Below are 20,367 nucleotides of genomic sequence, written 5' to 3' on the forward strand. Positions count from 1 at the left end.
AAGCTGATGTCAAATGTCTGGTGTTACAGAAATCTTTTAAGTTAAATTTTGAAAGAATTTTACCATTCTATTAGTAGGTTTGTTTAAATAACTTTGACAATTTGTACAAACTTGAACTTCTTTTTTACTTTCTGTGAACTTTTTATTTGAAATACATTAATAAACTTGTTTCATCTTTTTTTGATTGTACGTTTTTATGCTTAAAAGTTTTTTTTTTTTTAAACTAATAAATTATACACATTTTATACGACTTAAAATTTTTAAGTATAAAAATTACCTCATAAAGTACAAACCAGCATTAAACATAGTTAATTGTAAAGTACATTATGTAATATTAATAAAATATGTATTTTAACAACTATTATTTTGATAAAGGAGCTCTAGTTTACCTGTTTAACTAACTTACTTTTTTTTTTTGAAATATTTTAAGTTTAAAATTGTAGGTGATTAATAAAAAAACTACAAAAATTATGCTCGATTCAATGAAAGCTTGAAACATACACTTTTTACATGATTTAAGTTTTATGTAGTTTAGAATTATGCAAATTTTTTTTAAACTAGAAAGTCAAACTTGTAAATTGGAATATTTTTGAGATAAACTTTTTTTAATGTTGTAAATTTTAATAAGCCTCATTTGTTTTTGTAAAGCTTTTTTATTTTGATGTGCATTAAAAAGTCAATATATATCGAAACACTTTAGTAAGTTGAAAAAAAATTAAAAGAAGTAAAAATTTAAATGACGAACATAATTACTTTAAAAATAAATTCAAGTTTTTGAAAGTTCAAAATATTCAAGTTTATCAAAGTTTAACAAAAACTACAAAAACTAGTTGATTTTTTTTCATTACACAAAAAAAAGGATATATTATTCTTGGCCCATCCCATGCAATCAATATAAATTGTTTATTTCTATGCTAAAAATATCTTGTCATCATTTGTTTTATGTGTTCATTAAACAGCCTTAATTTGATAATTTCTAAAAGATACAATAATTTTATTTATAATATATGATATATACAAGTTGACAAAAGTTATTTAAATATTTTAAACTGCTTTATTTAAAGCTAACATAAATTAATATTATCAATTAAAGTTCATATCACTACATATAACATATTGTGTATTTAAAAAAAAAAACAAGTCAATTTGAATATAAAGTTTCTACTGAGTGAAAAAATTTATATTAAATGTTAAAAAATATATATTTCAAACAATAGTCACGAGTTTTAAAAATGTGAACGAATTTAAACTTTAAAACCATCAAACTTATAAAAAAAGTTTAAGAAAAACTCCGAAAAGTTTCCATTGCCAAAAATTAATGTGGTTAGATTTTTTCAAATAACGTAAAGTGCATATTTTTTAGAAAAATAAAATTATTATTGTTCTGAAAAATCTCTTTTTCACCGTGTATGTTTTAATCAAGCTTCATTAAAGGATTTAAAGAATCTCTTTTTTGAAATCAAAATATATATTTATATTATACATAGAAGCCTTTTTAGAAAAAAAAACACTTATAAATTTCAGGAATATTTACAATTTGTCCAAAATTTTTATTTAAAAACTCAAAAGAACTCATTAATCTTCAAATCCACCAAAAATTTAAACACAAACTCAAAAAAATTCAGAAAATTTTCCATTGTAGGAACGGAAATGGGCGGGTAGATTCTAATTGGCCGAACAGATCAAATACTGCATCCTCATTGGGCAATAAAACAGCCCCAGGGCAGAAAAAAGCCATTATAGCTGTCTAAAATCGAAACCGCGCCAATTTACTGGAAGTTTTTGTGAAGTTCACTGAATTTTGCACTATAGTAACTTCTAAGGTGGTGTGACTATTTTGGTCTTTGTTACTTTAAACCGTTTTTATGTAAAAGTTGTGGCATAAATCACAACTTTTATGATTGATTTTAAGTTTCTCTTTAAATAAATACAGTTAAGATTTTTCTATATATAAGGTCGAACTGTTTTAGCTTTAAAGTTCTTGTATTTAGATTAATTTCTATCTTTTAAACTTTAACTAAAGTATATTTCTAAAGTTGCATTTTTTCTGTTGAAATAGAATTTTTGAACAAACATTTAAAAGTATAACAATGTTTGATTTTTTACAAAAAAATCTTAATTATTAAGTGACTCTTTACAAAAAGTATTTTGTGTTTTACTTAAAAGTTGGAGTCAAAAATCAGGAAAAAAAACTTTTAGTTTTATGGTTCAAGCTTACATGTTTTCGAAAATAAAAAACATAACAGCGATAGTGCATCGTGAAAAATCAATAAAGTTTTGCTTAAAATAGAAAGAACTGCTTTTAACTACAAAGAAATATGAGAGTGTTTTAAAAGAACGTGAATATTTTACTATAGATAACAGTAACTTAGTTTTTATCAATTAAAAGTTCATGTGCATTTTAGTGTATTAGAACTTCTAGAAAGCTTTTTATTATTTTTAACCATAATCTTTAGATATATTAAAAAATAAACAGTTTTTGAATGGACATTTTATTAATGTTGATGTTCTAAAAAATCTAGTTAAGTATTCACAAATAAAGTTTCTTTAAACGAGTAAAAGTTAGACGAAAACTTTTTATATAAACTCTTATATAAAAGTAAAGCTTACTATTTTGTAATAAACTTTAAAGGTTAAAACTTTTGTTAAAATGAATAAAAATTGTTTTGATAATCTTTTTAGTTTAAAATTATAAAAAGTGTAGTAATTTTTATTAAACGTTTAAGCATTTTATAAACTTTTTAGTTATGCCGAACAAATTTATTTCTACGTAAAGCCTAGATAAAATCTATCTTTTTTATGTTGAAAATTCATCACGATTTCATGAAGTTATGTAATTTACGTTTACAATATTTTATTATACTAGAATGTTTTCATTTATTTTTTATTTAGTCTAGATATGTTTTTCAAGTTTACCAAGATTTTTTAGTCACAATAGATCAATAAAGCATCTAAAAATAACCATTTGATTGATTTTAAATGAATAAAACATCAAAAAAACCACAATAATTTGAAATTATACAACTTTTAAGTAGATATGTAATGGTTATAATGTATGGCCTGAGGCCTTTTTGAGAGTTTAATGAAAATTTCATGTGCTTTTTTCTTCGAACGGACGATTCTTTAGTGACATTTGTAGTTAAGTTTCAGTTTTAACTAGTGAAGGTGCGTTTATGTTTTGTTAAAGAACTGTTTTTACACTTTTTATCTTAGCGTTTAAAAAGTTTTCGTTAATTTTTCATAGGGTTTATTAGATAAAAATGTCGTTAAAAGTATGAGCTTTATTAACTTCAAAAAACTTTTAACTGAAAAACTAAACGTACAATTAATAACTTTAGACTTATGTTAAAAGTATTTTAATCAAATCAAAATACATTATTCAACTTAAAATGCTTAATTTTTTTAAAAAGTTCAAGAAATCTACAACATTTTAGTTTGAATGTTTTCAATTCAAAGGACCTTACAAGCTTGTAATTTTTATTTTGAAATTTTTATAGATTTAGTATTTATTTTTGTAACACAAAACCTACAAACATGAGTTCTATCGTCCGCAAAGTTATGAGTACTCTTACTGCTAGTATGACGTCACAAACCCGTCTTTCTGCGTCTCTCATGACGTCACAAAAGCGTCATCAGTCTTCAGGAGCACTTGAACCGAAGAGAATCGTCATCACAGGTAAGTCACGTGATACAAAGTATTAACCAACGAAAACGCTTTTGTCTATCATATTTTAAAACTGTTCCGTCGTTTTTTACAACTCAATAAACTCTTATATTGATTTTTTTGAAAAAAATACTATAGTATACTTTAAAAAGATATACTTGCAAAATTAAATTGTGTATGACCTGTTTTGTACTTAAGTTTCAACTTTTGAAATTTCTTAGACGGTAAAAAGCCCTAAGTTGTAAATTATTAAGCAATTTCAAAAGTATGCTGTAATATAAATTTTAGTGTCACGAGATAGAAATATTTCCTTCATTCTTAGAAACCGCAACATTTGAAACAGTTTTATGTGATTTAATAACGAAAGTGATGTAGATTTTATCTTTTATTTTACTTTAAGTTAACATTTCAATTTAACGTGATATGTAAATATTTCGTTGTACCATTTTTGTGGTATTTATAGTATTCAAAGATCACGAACTTTTTTTAACAACGTCGTATTGTTTCATTTGTTTAAAACATGTTATAAATGGTTTGTCAAGATTAATTGTTATCAAAATTAAATTTTGTAATTAGTTTTTATTGCTTAAAACTTAAACTTGAGTTTCAGCATAAAACAAAACCGATTTCACTGAAAACGTGCAGCCAGCATCATTAATTATTCAGTATTACGCTACTTTCTATTTTAACTTATTGTCTTTTTAACGTTCTGTGCTTTGAAAACGTTATATAAGGCATCGTTTTTACTATTAATTGGTTTCACTATTAATTGCTTTTTTTTTATTTAAGTTAAAGAGAAACAAGAAAAACCTCGCTAAAATGAATAGTTTTGTTATGATTTAAATTGACAATAAACTCAATTTCTAAATACTTTCTCATATATAAAACTGGTAAACAATCAAAAACATAACAGTAAAAATTAATTAATTTACAGGGGGATTAGGTCAATTGGGCCTCGCGTTAGCATCCAAACTCAGAGGTATCTACGGAAGAGACAATGTACTCCTGACAGATATCAGGAAACCTAACGCCGAAGCTTTGGAGAGTGGTAAATAAAAGATTTTTTTTTTGTTTGAATAACTTAAGTTTGAACCTATAACCACAATGCAGTATGTTGATTTACTAGTTTTTACAAGCTAGCTTTTTATTTCTTGTAATTCTTAGACAGAAAAAGCAAAGTATTAAAACAGGTGTTACTTCAAATAAAATTTAATGAGATAAAAAAGTGATATGAATAAGATAACACAACAAATGTGGCAGTATTCTCAAGCTGCTTAAAGTTGTGAAAACATTATCTTTATCTTATTAAAAACTGTTAATGATTATTTAATCTACGCATTAGTTAGCCTAAAACAATCTGAATTTAAACAATATTAGTATGCATACTAATAATACTTGTACAAATTATAAAATTGACAGACAAGCTTCTAAAAATACATATTTTTTTAACAAGGAGTTGCCTTAAAATTACACTTTATCTGTTGGCTTATTTACAATTATTAAGTTAAGCATATATTTTTTTGAACATATTTTGTTGTTTTATAGCACTTCTTAATGTATTGTATCAATAAATGTTATTTTTAGGACCATTCTGTTACGCTAGTGTTTTAAATTACCAAACTATAAAAAATTTGATTATATAAAACTCACAACTTTTAAACAAAATATTCAAAAACATACTACAATTATTTTTAATCAGGACCCTTCTGTTACGCGGACGTACTGGAATACCAATCAATGAAACAGTTGATTAAATAAAACTAACAACTTTTATACAAAATATTCAAATACATCCTACAATTATTTTCATCAGGACCATTCTGTTACGCGGACGTTCTGGACTACCAATCAATGAAGCAGTTGATGGTCAATCACGGTGCTGATTGGCTGATTCATCTTTCCGCTCTGTTGAGTTTTGTCGGCGAACAAAACGTCCCATTAGCCATAAAAGTCAACATTGACGGCTTCCACAATGCCCTTAATGTTTGTTAGTAACTGTTATTTGTTGTGTTTATTATTTTTTCAAAATAAAAGTCTACATTTACGGTATTCACAATGCCCCTAATGCATTATTTTTGATTAAAGTTATAAGAAACAAGCCTTCTTTAAGAATTTTTAAACACTAAATGTTTTTTTTTACCTACTGTTGAGTGACAAGTTTCGAACACTTATTTTGTTCGTTTTAAAACTACAACCTAAAATTTAATTAGCATTTTATATTTTTTTCACAACGTTTTTGAGCTTTCAGTTTTATATACTTTTTTATATACATGTAAAAATAGCAAAAAATAGTTTTTGCTTTGAGATTTTGCATTATCTCAAAAATTGCACACTTTTGTAGAATAAACAAAAAAACTATTTATATTTTTTTGAACCTCAAGAAGTTTTTAAATTACTTAACTTGACATAAAATATCAACCAGCAAACGAGTTGGGGCTCCGTCTCTTCTGTCCGTCGACTATCGGGGCTTTTGGCGAGGACTCCCCGAAAAATCCGACCCCGGACATTTGTATTCAGAGACCCAGGACCATTTACGGGGTGTCAAAGGTCCACATGGAACTTATGGGGGAGGTGGGTGAAAAGTTTTTTGTTCTGTAAAAATATTTATTTTCAATAGTGCCCACTTGGCTCATTATAAGTTTAAGCATCTTTTTATTATTAGTAAATTAGAATAAAATGCCTCTTAATAAGTAAATAGCACTGTGTCATTTTGAATAATGTTTGTCGAAAATAATTTGTTAATATCAATTTTTTATTCAAAACCTTTAACTTGAAAATAGTAAACTATTTAAAAGTAATAGATGTCTTTGTATAGAATTTCACACACACCTCTATATACGCCTGTGAAAAATATTTCTATATGTTTATATTTGAAACAGCTTAAAATTGGTTTATTGTATAAATACTACTTTAAATTCTTTATCAGCGGTTACATTAAAACTCCTGATTTTATTTTAAACAAGACTTGAACGCCCAACAATTTCAGCCAATAGAAACATTTTCCATTTTAAATTATCCAATAAGAACGTAAGATAGAAACAATTTTACGCTGGTATTAGACATTTGATTTGTTTAGTTTAAGTTTCACTTGTTTTGAGTTTGTATGAGTCATAAAACTTAGATACTCAAGTTTTATCTGAACAATTTTTTTTTTTTTTGGTTTTTGAAACTCTTTTTTTGCAATCAGAAATTAAAAGTACATTTTTATTATCGTAAATTGCACTGTGTTTTATGCAACATAAAAAACTTCGTTTCTTTCATTGCAAAGCAGTGTTGTTAATGTTATAATATATAAACAATGTTTTAAGTTTCCTTTATGCTAGCTAGCTGAAATTTTTATACATAAACTTTAAAAAATTTTTTTAATTTTTACGTAGTAGATCATACACTAAATATACTTTTTTGTCTTTCAATAATTTGAAAACACTTTCTCAAAGTAAATTACGACTTAAGTTTGTTAAAAAACGGAAATAATTAATAAATTTGTTGCATAAATATTCATGTGCGTTTTTACAACACGATTTTCTTACTAAACTCTAATACAATTTATTTTTGTAACAAATGTTTTTTTTTGCATTCGTAAAATTTCATAAGTACATGTGTACAGATTTAATTGTTACATAGTAAAATCTTTAAAGTAGCAATAGTAGGACCCAGAAAACTAAATTTAAACTTAACAAACTTAATATTAAACATCGATTCTAATCAAGAAACAGGATTATTTCAAAAGGATTATTTAAAACAAATGAATGTCCAGATAAATTTTGGTTTGATTTAAAAAAATTTGAAAACAAAAACAATTATTAAACTACCAGTAATAAAAAAAAAGATAAGCTAAGTTTCAAAAACTATTTTTCCTAGTAGCAACCTTAAATTGTATCAAGTAGAACGTTTACGGCTAAAAAACAGTTAGTAAAGGTATCTATCAATTTTAAATCATTTTAAAAACATTAAAAGGTTATAATGCAGTTGTTGAAGTCTGTTAATTGAATAGTTTTACCGATAAACAGATGTTCAAAACTACAACGCTGGTCTCAATTGTTGTACATTTAGTATCAACTAATTACAATCTTCGTAGTTTTTAAAATCTGTTTCGCAGTGAAACTTTTCGATTAATAAAGACTGTACATAGAAAAGTACTAATTTTATGTTTTTTTTTTTGCTTTACGACAGCTTTTCAAACTAAGTGTTAATGTTAAAAAAAGATTCTAAAATTTAACAAGTATCAAGTACTTAGAACATTGTGCTTATTTCACGTATTATAAAATGATCAAGAACATGTTTTATATTTTAAATTAATGAAAGCGCTTATATTAATTTGTTGACCATTAACACTTAACAAATTTCACAACCATCATTTTTTACAGCGAATAACTGGGCTACAATAATCCAATTATTCACATTGAATTTAAAACTGATTTATCAGTGGTTTCGGATTTCTGAGAAGTCAAAAACACTTTATAGTTTATTTAACTTTCAGTACTACAACCACAAAACGGGATTGGACTTCAGGTGTCTCAGGTATCCGGGAATTATTTCTGCGGATTCTCAACCAGGCGGTGGCACCACAGGCTAGAACAATTATTTTATTTTTCTACAATATTTTATATTTTTAAAAAAGCCTTGTTACGCATCTGTTTTATGTGTTGCTTAAGTGTTTTGAAACTTACATAATGATATATTTATTTAATCAAAACTAAGAGTTTGATACATACAACCACATAATATGTCATTAAATGTATTAATATGGTCTGTTTTTAGAATACAGACTTGCTTATATAGTACATATTTAGAAGTTTTGACAGCTTGACAGATAACATGTTGAACCGATACAATCTACGTGCACCGCAACATTCATGTGGTACTGATCAGACAAGATGTACCTTTATTTAAAAGATTACAATGTTTATGATAATCATTTAAAAATTATCATCTATTTTTATACCTAATTTTTTGCTAATTAAATACTTTTTTATAAGCCTTGACAATTTTAAGCGCACTTTTATTGATGTAAACACTTAAAAATAGTAAAATAAATATTTTTTTTCAAAAAGCTGTTTAATGCAATTTGATTTAAAAGCTTATTAAAAACTGAGTTTAAGTCGATGGTATAATATATGCACTTTAAGTTTAAAATTTCTTACAGCCTTTAAAGTACAAACTATACTTTCAATGCTTGCCAGCTAAAAGTTTAATGAAATCAAAAACGTAAAAAGTAAACACCTTCAGTATTTTATATCTCATATTGAAACTAAAAACTGTTTTTTTCTTAATATTTTGCTAATGAACAGTTTACACATTCTACAACTTTATCAAAACAAATTGTTATTTTTTTTCTTTATTAGTTATACAGTTAAAATTCTCCACTCAGCCCTCTACGAAGTGTTTACTTACTATGAAAAATATTTAAACAAACTAACATTTAATATACTTATTATTCATACAGACTATGCAGTAGAAATCTTCCACTCAGCCTTTACTAATGAAGTGTTTACTTACTATAAAAATATTTAGAAAAACTATAATTTGAAATTTTTATTATTCATACAGATTATGCTGTTGAAATCTTCCACTCAGCCCTCGCCAATGAACTATTTACTTGTGGATTAAGACCTGATTCTAGGCTACCGATGATGCACATTGATGATTGTATTGATACCACTGTTAAGGTTGTTTGTTTTAAATAATTTCAACTCATTAAATACAGCCATCGTCAAACTTAAACGAGCTTACAGCTCACCAGTTACTAAGATATTAAGAGTAGAGCAGAGGAATACCAAAATGTAAAGTGTTCAAAAAAAAATTTCATTATTATATGTTTTAAATTTTTTATAACACAAATAAATAGATCTCAACTACTAGAGGAGAAATAATAGATCTATTCTTTCAAAACTTTATTTAAATAAAATCTATTTAAATAAAGTCTTATTCTATTTAAATAAAGTTTATTTAAGCACTGACGAGGTCTTTGACTGAAACTTAGTTTATAAAATAAAGTCTTGAAAGAATAAATTCATAAAAATTTCATACTGATAACTATTTTTATCTGTTGTTTATAGTCTATTACTAAGTATCTTAAACATGGTGTTTTGGTAAAATAGTTTTAAATATTAGCCAGCTGTAAGTCATGGACTTAATTATGATAGATTCATCGTTAGATTAAATTTTAACTATTGTTATCAAAGTATATGTTTTTTAAAAATTTTTCGTTCACAACAGTTCCTAATGGCTCCAAGCTCCCAATTAAAGCAGAGAACTTACAACATAGGAGCTTGCAACTTCACTCCTGAGGAAATTTATGCTGAGATCCTGAAACATTACCCCGACTTCAAGATGAAATACGATGTCAACCCACTTTTACAGAGCATCGGTTGGTTTTCACTTGAAAAAAAAGGATATGTTTTTCAATAATAACTGCACAAGTGTATAAAAGATATATGAATGAAAATGAAGTTTCTTCAGTTTATAAGATGTTAAAAGCAAACACTAAATTGATAAATCTTTCATCTTACAATATTGTAAACTTAGAAAACATACTCTTTTCATTAAAAAATCAAACTAATGTAGAAGATTTAGTAAGTTTGTTTGAAAAAAATATCTACATTTATTTCTAGCCGGCACGAAAGTTTATTTGGATTAAAATTTGAAAAATAGTTTAGGTAAAATCTTTTTAGTAAAAATCATTCCTACTTCCACTATTTTACAATCAAACTATAGAAGTTTTTATTTAAATTCCAAATTAAAAACTACTTTGACTATTATTATTATGCTACTATAAGTTCACATTTTTTTAAGTCTTTTATAACAACGTCATACAACTGTTACGTCACAACAGCTGACACGTGGCCGGATGTGTTCGAAGACAAGAACGCACGATCGGACTGGGGGATGACCCACAAGTACGACCTTCCAAATCTGGTCGAAGACATGTTCGTCAACTTAAAGAGGCAGCAGGGACTCACTGATGTTGACGAGCTGAAGGCGCAAGCTTGATAGAAGAGGGGTTTTTTGGGGGTTTGTTTTGATATTTGTGGAAATTTCTTGATTTTGTCTTTTCTTTGGTGCCCAAGAAGTTTGGAGTAGGGATTTTTTGTTAAAGTAAATATCACGAAACTTTGTGTTTAAAATATTTAAATAACATTAACTTTTTAGATAAAGATTTCACAAAATAATTTTTTAGTGGGTAAATTTTTTTTTTAATTTTTTAGATATTTTGTTTTTAAGGGTTCTAAAGGAGTTTGTGTGGAACTTTTTCAATCAGAGTACATGCTACTTAAAATATAGTTTTGTTAGATATAATGTTAATCTATCAAAAACTGTTAAACGTTTTTGTGTTTAATAAATTAAAGGGTAATTTATGTAATTCGAGTATATGTTACTAAACATGTTGATTTAGAAAATAGATTTTTTTATCGACATACATAAAACTTCTTTGTCAATATATAACTTTTATGAAACTAAGTTTAGTTTGATTTTGTTTTTCTTCTTTCTTTCAAGTGTTTTCGAATAAAAGTGTTAGTAAAATTCTTAAATTTTTCTTTAATTAACCAAAAAATAAAAAAGAAATCAAAAGTTAGATATGCCTGCCTTAGAGTGAAAACTTTATGTTTTTAGCAAATATATTTGTTAGAAAATACTACATATTTTTCTTAAAAACATAGATAAGTAGTAAAAAGTTTTCTTTCTCTTTTCTTTCTTTTTTTGGTGCAGTTTTTATTTTTTTAATAAACTTAAAAGAAAAAAGCTATATAGTTCAATAGCTTCTCAATAATTTATGTTTACTAGACCTATAATTATCAGCTAGAAATTACTTTTTTACAGAGGTACTTCACTTCATAAATAACTTGAAGCTTTATTTAGCTGAAAGACTTCGACAACTTTATACTTCAAACTATTATAGATTTTTATTTGAGGTTCTAAATTGAACAAAAGCTTAAGGGTGAAACTTAGTTTTGGAAATAAAAACTTTTATTAATTCATCTTGTATATTCAAACTATTATTTAATATTTAAGCTTAACTAACACAGTATTATATAAGGTATTACTAAACAAAAACGAGATTTGAACTTAATAGTGATAATTTTATTTCAATACTTTATAAATTGATAAACAAAATATATAGAAGTCAAATAATTTTGGCAGTCTCTTTCAAATGTTTGTCTTCTCATTTGGCAATGGGCTTTTCATCTTATAAAAAATTCTCAACTGATGATTCATCGTCTACTGCTAGCGGACCCTGTGTAAAAAATTGCTGTAAATTAACAAAAAAATTTTAACTTCTGAAACTAATTATGTCACAAACAGTCTGTATACAAAACTTTTCACCTAAACTTTAATTTATAGTAAAAAACATCCACAATAAAAACTTCAGCAGCTTTTCAAACTTTCAATTTTTACTAGTAAGAAATATTTTTATTATATTTATAAAATGCAAACTAATTTATTTTATTTATAATACTTGATTTTATAAAAAAAAAATACTTGAGTGGCTACGGCTTCTTCTGACTGCTTTCTTGAACATTTCGATTCTCCTTCGTTTATTCTGTGACGCTACGCTACCATTTCTTTGTGACGTCGTACTTCCATTCCTTTGGGACTTCATACTACCATTTCTTTGTGACGTCACACTTCCACTATTACTTCCTTTCCAGTTCAAAGGCCACGGAGCCGGTTGAACCTTCCTGTGCTCCTTCTCAATAAACCCGTTCCTGGTGAGACTAACTCCCGCGATCTCGACTATGATCGTCTTCTTGGCGAGATTGAGCTTCTTCCTGTCGAAGTCTGCTTCAAGGTTCCTCGAAAGCAGGTCTCCGACGACGCAAATGTATGCAGCAGTGTCGCCCAAACTGTGATGGTAGTTAGATCCGACCTCGCAAACGTGGCTGTCTACCTCCCACTCCTGCAGGTTCAACTTTTTACCCCTCTTCCACTTGTGCTGGTGCTCCAAGAACTCCTTGAGACTCTCAGGAACGTCCGGATGGTCTAATTGGCAGAGGGAGTAGGAGGTTATGGACTTGTGGACGCAATCCACGGCGATCAGCGTCCACTTGTTCTCCCTCTTGGCCGGGATGAACAAGTAATCGCAGGAGTAGATGTCGCAGTGCTCCGTCCAGTGGTGGGTGGGCTCCTCGTTGACCAGCGCCTTGTAGAAGTCCGTGTACAGAAACTGGACCATCGGCATCCTGGAGTTGTCGTGGGCTCGGTTCCTGATCATGATGAAGTAGAAGTTGATCAGCCCGTCCAAGTGGCAGTGGTCTTTGTCGCTCAAGAAGTTCTGCGCCCTCTCGGAGGTAATGTTAAATCCGAACTTGTGGACTAGGGAGTGCTCAGGGTACTCTTTCTCCCTCATCAGTACATCGAACGTCATTTGTTGTTCGGGCGAAAGCGGTGGAATGTCAGCTATTTCTGCTCCTGTAGTAAAAAAACATAACTAAGATTACTTTCTTGAAGTTTAATTAAATTTTATATTTCTGATACAAAAAACTTTAAAGTACTCAATAGTTTTGTTTCCTAGATCTTTTAAAGAAAACATTATTAATTCAACAACACAAAGTACATATAAATAAAAACAAACTTTTTATTGGGCACTTTTCAGTGGCACACCTGTGAACTCGCGCTTCAAAATTACTTCGGACCAGTTCCTGATTGACGATCTCGTACACCATGGTCTTGATGACATTATCATCTCCATGGTACTCCAGCTCCATGTTTCTTGACAAGAACTCGGCCTGCGTGCAGATGAACGCAGCTGATTCGTTGAAGCCCCCTCCGTTGCGGTACCTGTGCTGGTGGTCCATCTTCCACTCGTCAAAGTCCAGCTTCCTTCCCCTCTTCCACCTGTGCTGCTGCTCCAGGAACTCCACCACCACCTTGGGCACCTCCGGATGCTCCATCTTCTCGTAGCAGTACGAGGTGATGGTCTTCCTGACGCAGTCCACGGCGATCAGCGTCCAGTGGTGCTCTCTCTTGGCCGGGATGAACAGAATGTCGCACGAGTAGATGTCACAGTGCTCCGTCCACGTGTGAGTCGGGTCGCCGCGGACCAGCGCCTTGTAGAAGTCCGTGTACAGGAACTGGACCATGTTCATGCTCGGCTTGTCCCTCGACCTGTTCCTGATCATGGTCATGTAGAAGTTGATGATGTCATTGTTGTCCAGATCGTAGTTCCTGATTCCCATAAAGTTTCGGATCTTTTTTCCGGTGATATCGAATCCGAACCTGCTCACTATGACGTCATTAGAGTTGCGGCTTCTCGATTCGATGACGTCAACTTGTCTTTTCATCTCTGCCGTCAGAGCCGGTACTTCGTTGGTAGTTTCTGGAAAAATGATTTTTGTTTCACAAAAACGTGTTACTAGTTTTCTTTGTTCTTACCCTCATGCTAAGTTAAGATATTCAAAAACAAATTAAAAGTCTATGCAAAATTTATTAACATCCACATAATATTTTTCAAAAAAATAATCAAGTTTTAAAATTTAAATCATACACAATTTATAACTCGTAAAAGACCGTGAAAAGTCAGTTAAATTAAATGTGGGCCAAATTACCTGAAAAATAACTCTAAAGTTAAATTTATGAGCAAGACAAACCTTCGTTTTGTTCTCCAGTAGATCCAGCCGACCCGAATAAGTTTACAGACTCATTTTCAGATTCTTCACTGTTATCATCATTGTTTTCAGACTGTTCTGATCCTTCATCTATGTGATAAAAATTTACTTTACTTACAAAAAAACTAAACACATGATTAGTTCTATATGTTTTTAAGTTAAGATCTTCTCAAACTACCTAAATTAACTAGAAACACTTTTTGTTAACGTTGTTGAACAACTTATTAGTTGTGTTCATATAAAATCCTCTTGAATATTTAAGACTAACCGTCTATTTTGTTACTACTATACCCTCCGGCCGAACTGAACAAGTTTTCAAACTCATCTTCGGATTTTTCGGACGCTCCAGCGCTATTAGAAGGTCTCGGAAGAGTGGTGGAACTTCCAGACTCGCTGTCCGAAGATCCCGAAGAGCTGCTAGAGGAAGACTCGGGTTTGTCCGAAACCTCGCCCACGGAGCTGATCGTGTGAGTTTCCTCCGTCACTTGCGACGACTCTTCGTCCTCTTTGTTGTCGTTGTTGAAAGAAGACTGATCTTCGGATTGTTCCTCGGAGGAAAGGTCTTCGGCGAGCTCCTGGGTGATTTGAGACATCAAGCGTTGGACTTTTGACGAGTCGGAATCTTCAAAACTCTTTACGTTTTTTGCTGCTGCTGGTTCCAAAGCTGTTGTAATTTTAAGATTTGTTAAATAATAATAGAAAATTAAATATGTTGGGACTTATAAAAAAAGTTATCTTGATATACAATAATGACTGGTTTATATTATAAAGAATAATTTATAATACCTTGAGATATCAAGCGGTTAACTTTGGAAGATTCGGATTCTTCCGAGTCTGAACTTTCTTCTTTATTTTCTTCTTTCTGTGCTGCTTTTGCTGTATCAAGTCCCAAAGCCGCTGAAACGTAAAAGCTTTTTTTTATAACATAAATGTAGAACACTTAATTTGTAAAAGAATAAAGCACAAATTAAAAGAACTACTTTGCTAACCTTCTATTTAAATTCTTCATTAAAAAAATACCATTGGAGTTTAATTAAAACCAGTTTTTAGTTAAATAGTTCAAAGTGTTTTTGCGCTTTTTACCTTAGTTATTTGTTTTACTAGTAACTTTTTAATAAATAAATGCATATTGCTTGATATTAAACCTGCACATGGGCAGAAGTCTTTGCTGCACCCTGAAAATTTACTTTTGACTTTTGAAACGTTTGAAAGTCTTTCCATCCTTGAGCTAAAACTTTCTGCCTTTTTACCTAAAGAATATTTGAATATTGAATACTTCAGCAGTAAAGCTTAATATGTATAGGTATCATGAAAGTTTTATCGAAGTTTTATTTCTCATATGACACTACTTTATAAAAGTTGATGAGTTTGTATTTATACATCTTAAGTTTTTTTAATTTATGAATGTTTACTCTTCTAAGTTATACAACTTAAAAAAGCTACTTTATTTGCGCTTATTATGATACACTCAAGTCTATTGAGTTTTAACATCATGACGTTATATGAGAATACTAAAATTTAAAACTTTCAAACAATATGAAACAAAATATACTATAAATACTTATATAATCAACTGATTGACTACTTAAAGATAGGGAAACTATGTTACTAAAATCATATTGATGTCAAAAATATAATTATTACCTGAACACCTGGTAGAGAACATCTTACCAATGTCGAAACTTTTATTAGATCCACCTCTTCTAGAAGAGCTTCTTACACTTCTTCTAGAGGAGCTAACTTCGCCTGTTGTTTATTACAAATGTTTCATAAAACAAAAACTGGCAAACTTTAGATTTCAAATATATATTAATGTTGATTTTTAGTCTCTAGTGTGGTTGAAAACATTAAGTTAATACTTTTTAAGCTTACTTTAAAATTGATAACTTATGTTCAAAAATTAGTTCGACAATTTGGTATCAACTAAACAAACCTGAGTTTCCAAATACTAGCCTGAGTTTTACTAAGTATACCAAAACAAAATCTGATTGTTCAAACTACTTCTATCCAGTTGGTAGTTTTTCTATAGACCAATCTTATTATTTTACTTGGTAAGCTTTAAATATCACACTTAAACACAGAGTAAGCTAAAAGATCTTTAGATATATTATTACTTTATGTTAAGGAGCACAATTTTATTTATATAAAAGGTTATTCATATTTTATTTTGTACTAATTACCAAAAAAATACCTGAGATTTCTGTATTACATTATATGGTATATAATTAATAAATATGAACCTGATATTTATTTACCTGTTTTACATGTGATAAATTAAAAAAATTAAATCTTATATAATTAAATGTGTCTTTTCTACAGACTATATTTTTATATTCATTCTTATTTACTGAGTTTTGATATTGTGATAAACAATATTGATAGTAATACAAACAATTCAAAAGCATTTAATATTGAACTGCAATAGTTGCATAAAGCTGTACAAAAGTTTTCTTTTTTATATTCTGAATAATAAAAAAATATTTTTTACTGAATTTATCTCTGTTAACGACAACTAATTAGAGCTTATCAAATTTTCACGTTAAAGAGCTACGACTTAGTTTCCATCATAAAACCTATCTGTACAATGCATATTTTATCTACTTATTACAATACAAATATACAACACAATTTCAAGGAAGTAATAAAAAAGAAGATAAATTTGCTGTTTATATTTTATTTGTAGAGCATACTTTTGTTGAACATTTGTTCAATTTCTTTTCCACGTCTCACCATTTCTTTGCCCAGGGCTTCCATATCCTCTAATTCAGCTAAAATTAATATATTTATGTTAAAATTCTGGTTTTACAAAAATACTTAAATTTATACTACGTCCTTTTACATCAGTTTCAGCAAATCAAACAACTGTTTCAATATGGTGAACAATTTGATTATTCTTTAAATTTTATCTTGTCTAAATGTTACACTTGTTTTTCTACTAATTAACACACAAACCTTCCCTATAAAGATCAGCACTTCCAATAGTCTTCTGATCCCTCAATGCCTTCTCCTTCTTCGAGAGCAATCTTTCCATTTCCTTGGTCTTCTTCAGCATGTCTTTCTGCATTTCTTTGCCCTTCTTGATCATCCTTCGCTTCTGAATGTCCAGCTGTTTCTGGTTTTCTCTGATGCCCTTGGCAATTTTATCTACAAGTTGATGAAATTGTTAAAACTATTATTAAGCATAATGATACATATAACATAATTTTTCCTTACTGAAATACAAAGATTTTCAAAATTAAATAGTTTTTACTGTAAAAGTATAAAAAGCTATCGCCAGTACATAGAAAAGGAACTAGTCTTAAATTTCCTATTAGTGATGTAATTACGCGTTTATACGCTTAAAACTTTATAAAACATATATTATGTTTATTTAGTAAAAGCTACAGAAATATCACATACCAGCGTATTGATCGGGATTAATGATTCCTTCATTATTAACAACAACTTCTTCATCTGGATAAACATCTTTGATTGTCTTGTAATAAATCCTGTATTCTCCGTTGTTGTTCTCAGACAAGAAAACAACACAATTGAAGTCGTTGCTGTAAAAAGTTAAAACTTTTTCAACTTCTTTCAAGATAAAACTGCTACTAAACAGTATTTTTACTTGTACAGTCGAAAAGCTTATGCTAAAAAATTATAAATAATGTAACAATTTTTATGGTCATTTTGAAAGTTCATTATAGTCATTAGCAGAACTCCTAATTTTTAGAAGTTTTAAGTCATATAGTACAAATATCCTTATATTACTAAATACAAGATTTGTTATAACTACTACCAAAAACTTTTGTGTTAGGCGACTAAAAACTTTTAACAACTTTATTAAGCACAATTTTTTCATACCTACACTTTAAGGTAAGTAAACAACTAAACAAAACCTGGCAGTTCTAATGTGAGGCATCCAGTTGTTAGATTTTGATCCATCAAAAAAGGTGTATTCATTACATTTCTTTGCAATCTGAAAAAAAAAGAACGTTAAGTCAGAACATTTTAAATATACACTTTAACCATTCTTATTTAAAAATAAAATATTTTTATAGAGATTCAAATATAACAAAAATATGAATCTACTTGAAAGCAGGTTCTGCTCCTCTCAAAATCCTTCAACTTCTGCACCATGTTCTTGTCGCTCGTCATGACAACTGACCCCATGAAGGGACCGAACGCGGTGTCGCTCTCAATTTGTTGCCTGGCAACCACAGACCACTTGTTCCTGCTGTCACTGACGCCCCTGACAATTTGGAACTGGTCCGGGCACTTGGGGTGCCTCAGCACCAGCTTGTCGTGGGCCGCACTTTTGTCGCGGATGAACGAAGAACACTTTTCTCCGCCCCACGAGTCATTAGAACTACTATTGGCTGAAAAATTAAATATTTATATACCTCCTTGTTTTTTTTAGAAGTTGAAAATTTTGTGAAAAATTTGGACAAATAAAAGCACATTAAACTAAAGTTTTAAAGTCAGTTTTGGTTCAAGAAGTCTCTAAAAAATACTGCGTATATAATATTATATGATTTCTTAATTAAAAATGAACAAAAATAGCTTTTAGACAAAACAAATATTAATTTTTCTTATAAATCAGCTTAAAATTACCTTTCTTGGATTTCTTGCTTGAACAACAGCTCTCGTTCAAGTCAGGAATTGCCTCGGAGTTAACTGTTTAAAAAAGTATTTTATTTTAAATAGCTAAAGAGTTATTACAAAAATATTTAGCATCTACTGCATTCATACTTAGATTCTTAAAAAATAACAATTTATTATACTTAGTTTTGTTCAAAAATAATAAAAGTTGATTTCGTTGTGAACAAAACTTGTAATAAGATGTTAAATCCTTAAGACCCAGACAAGCAAGTCTAGTTGGAAAATTAAAAAACTTGGAAATAACTTTTATCAAAATTAAAAGATTAAGTAGTTAAAGTATTATATTGTTTACCAAACTTTTACACAATGAAACAGTTACTTTACATTTATTTTATCAAGATTTTTATTAGATATGTTCATTTGTATGTTTATTTCTTAGTAATGTATCAACTTAAAATAAAAAACCTTTTTTCAGGCACTGTCTGGCAACTGTCAACACATCAGAATACCTTTTCTTTGTCTTCTTAGCTGGATAAAAATTAAAAAGTTTAAACAAAATTATCAAAAATATGTTTTAATAATTAATACGGTTATGAAGTACTCTATCTAAAACAATATCAAAATTTCATTCAACAATTGCTACTCAGCTGACACTGTTTCAACTTAAAAGATCTACAGAGGGAGATCTTGTTACTTAAAACTTTGAAGATCTTTTTCGGTGAAACTGTTTTAGCTAAGTAACAATCGTTAAATAAACTTTTGTAATTAAGCTTATAATTATTGGGCACTTTAATTTACATATTTTTATGACTCATATTTTACATATTTTTATGTATCTAAAATAATACTTTTTAATTCAGTTTACTTGTATAAAATAATCTGTTAAACAAAGATGCATAAATTAGTAAAACATCATGTTTGTACTTGATTAGGTGTAACGGTTTTTAGCGTACCCCAAAAATATTTAATAAAAAAATACATTTACATACAATGTTTTAACATTAAAAAATAGACAAAACAACTGCCTCAATATTAGGACAACTTACAGTTATGGTAAGTTTCAAGGTATTCAAGTAACAAATCAACACTATTTGCTGTGTTTATTATAAGCTCACCAAATTTCAAAAAACTTTCATCATCCATTGTAAGTTAGTACTAATAAACCAGCTAATTTTAGTTAAAATAAAATAATAGCACATGAGAATTACTACAGAAATAATTAACTAAAGCAGTAATTTTTATCTAATATTTATTTTAACAGTTTATTACTAACAAAACAAATCTTATTCAAATAGAATCTCTTCAATAATTTTTATGTAAATTTTAATTGTGTGTGGCATATGTTTAAGATACTTAAATATAGTTTACGCAGAGTTTAAGTTAAAACTTGGTAAAATACTTTGGTGCAACTTTATTTAGAGTTTTAGGGCACGAAGTAGTATGTTGGGATATTTAGAAAAACATTAGCATTATTGTTTAAAGCCAAGGTGTTGTGAACTATTAAGACAGTAGGAA

At 28.8% G+C, this 20,367-nt stretch overlaps 1 protein-coding gene across 1 annotated transcript; it reads left to right on the top strand.

Moving 5' to 3' along the window:
- The first annotated feature begins 3,501 nt into the window (after positions 1-3,501).
- LOC145833641 (L-threonine 3-dehydrogenase, mitochondrial-like) lies at positions 3,502-11,398 on the top strand. The gene is made up of 8 exons (XM_082940787.1): positions 3,502-3,676; positions 4,599-4,712; positions 5,478-5,651; positions 6,087-6,235; positions 8,145-8,235; positions 9,215-9,333; positions 9,884-10,034; positions 10,500-11,398. Exons 1-8 carry the CDS (start codon positions 3,535-3,537, stop codon positions 10,655-10,657), a joined length of 1,098 nt encoding a protein of 365 aa, XP_082796913.1. The 5' UTR covers positions 3,502-3,534; the 3' UTR covers positions 10,658-11,398.
- Positions 11,399-20,367: the final 8,969 nt, after the last annotated feature.

Source organism: Thalia democratica, chromosome 4, assembly GCF_965202585.1.
Source record: "Thalia democratica chromosome 4, ktThaDemo2.hap1.1, whole genome shotgun sequence".
Classification (NCBI taxonomy): Eukaryota; Metazoa; Chordata; class Thaliacea; order Salpida; family Salpidae; genus Thalia; species Thalia democratica.

Coding starts and splice junctions, on each gene's coding strand:
- LOC145833641 (XM_082940787.1), top strand. CDS start 3,535: ATGAGTTCTATCGTCCGCAAAGTTATGAGTACTCTTACTGCTAGTATG. Junction 6,236..8,144: donor ACATGGAACTTATGGGGGAG/GTGGGTGAAAAG, acceptor TTTAACTTTCAG/TACTACAACCACAAAACGGG. Junction 10,035..10,499: donor CCCACTTTTACAGAGCATCG/GTTGGTTTTCAC, acceptor ACGTCACAACAG/CTGACACGTGGCCGGATGTG.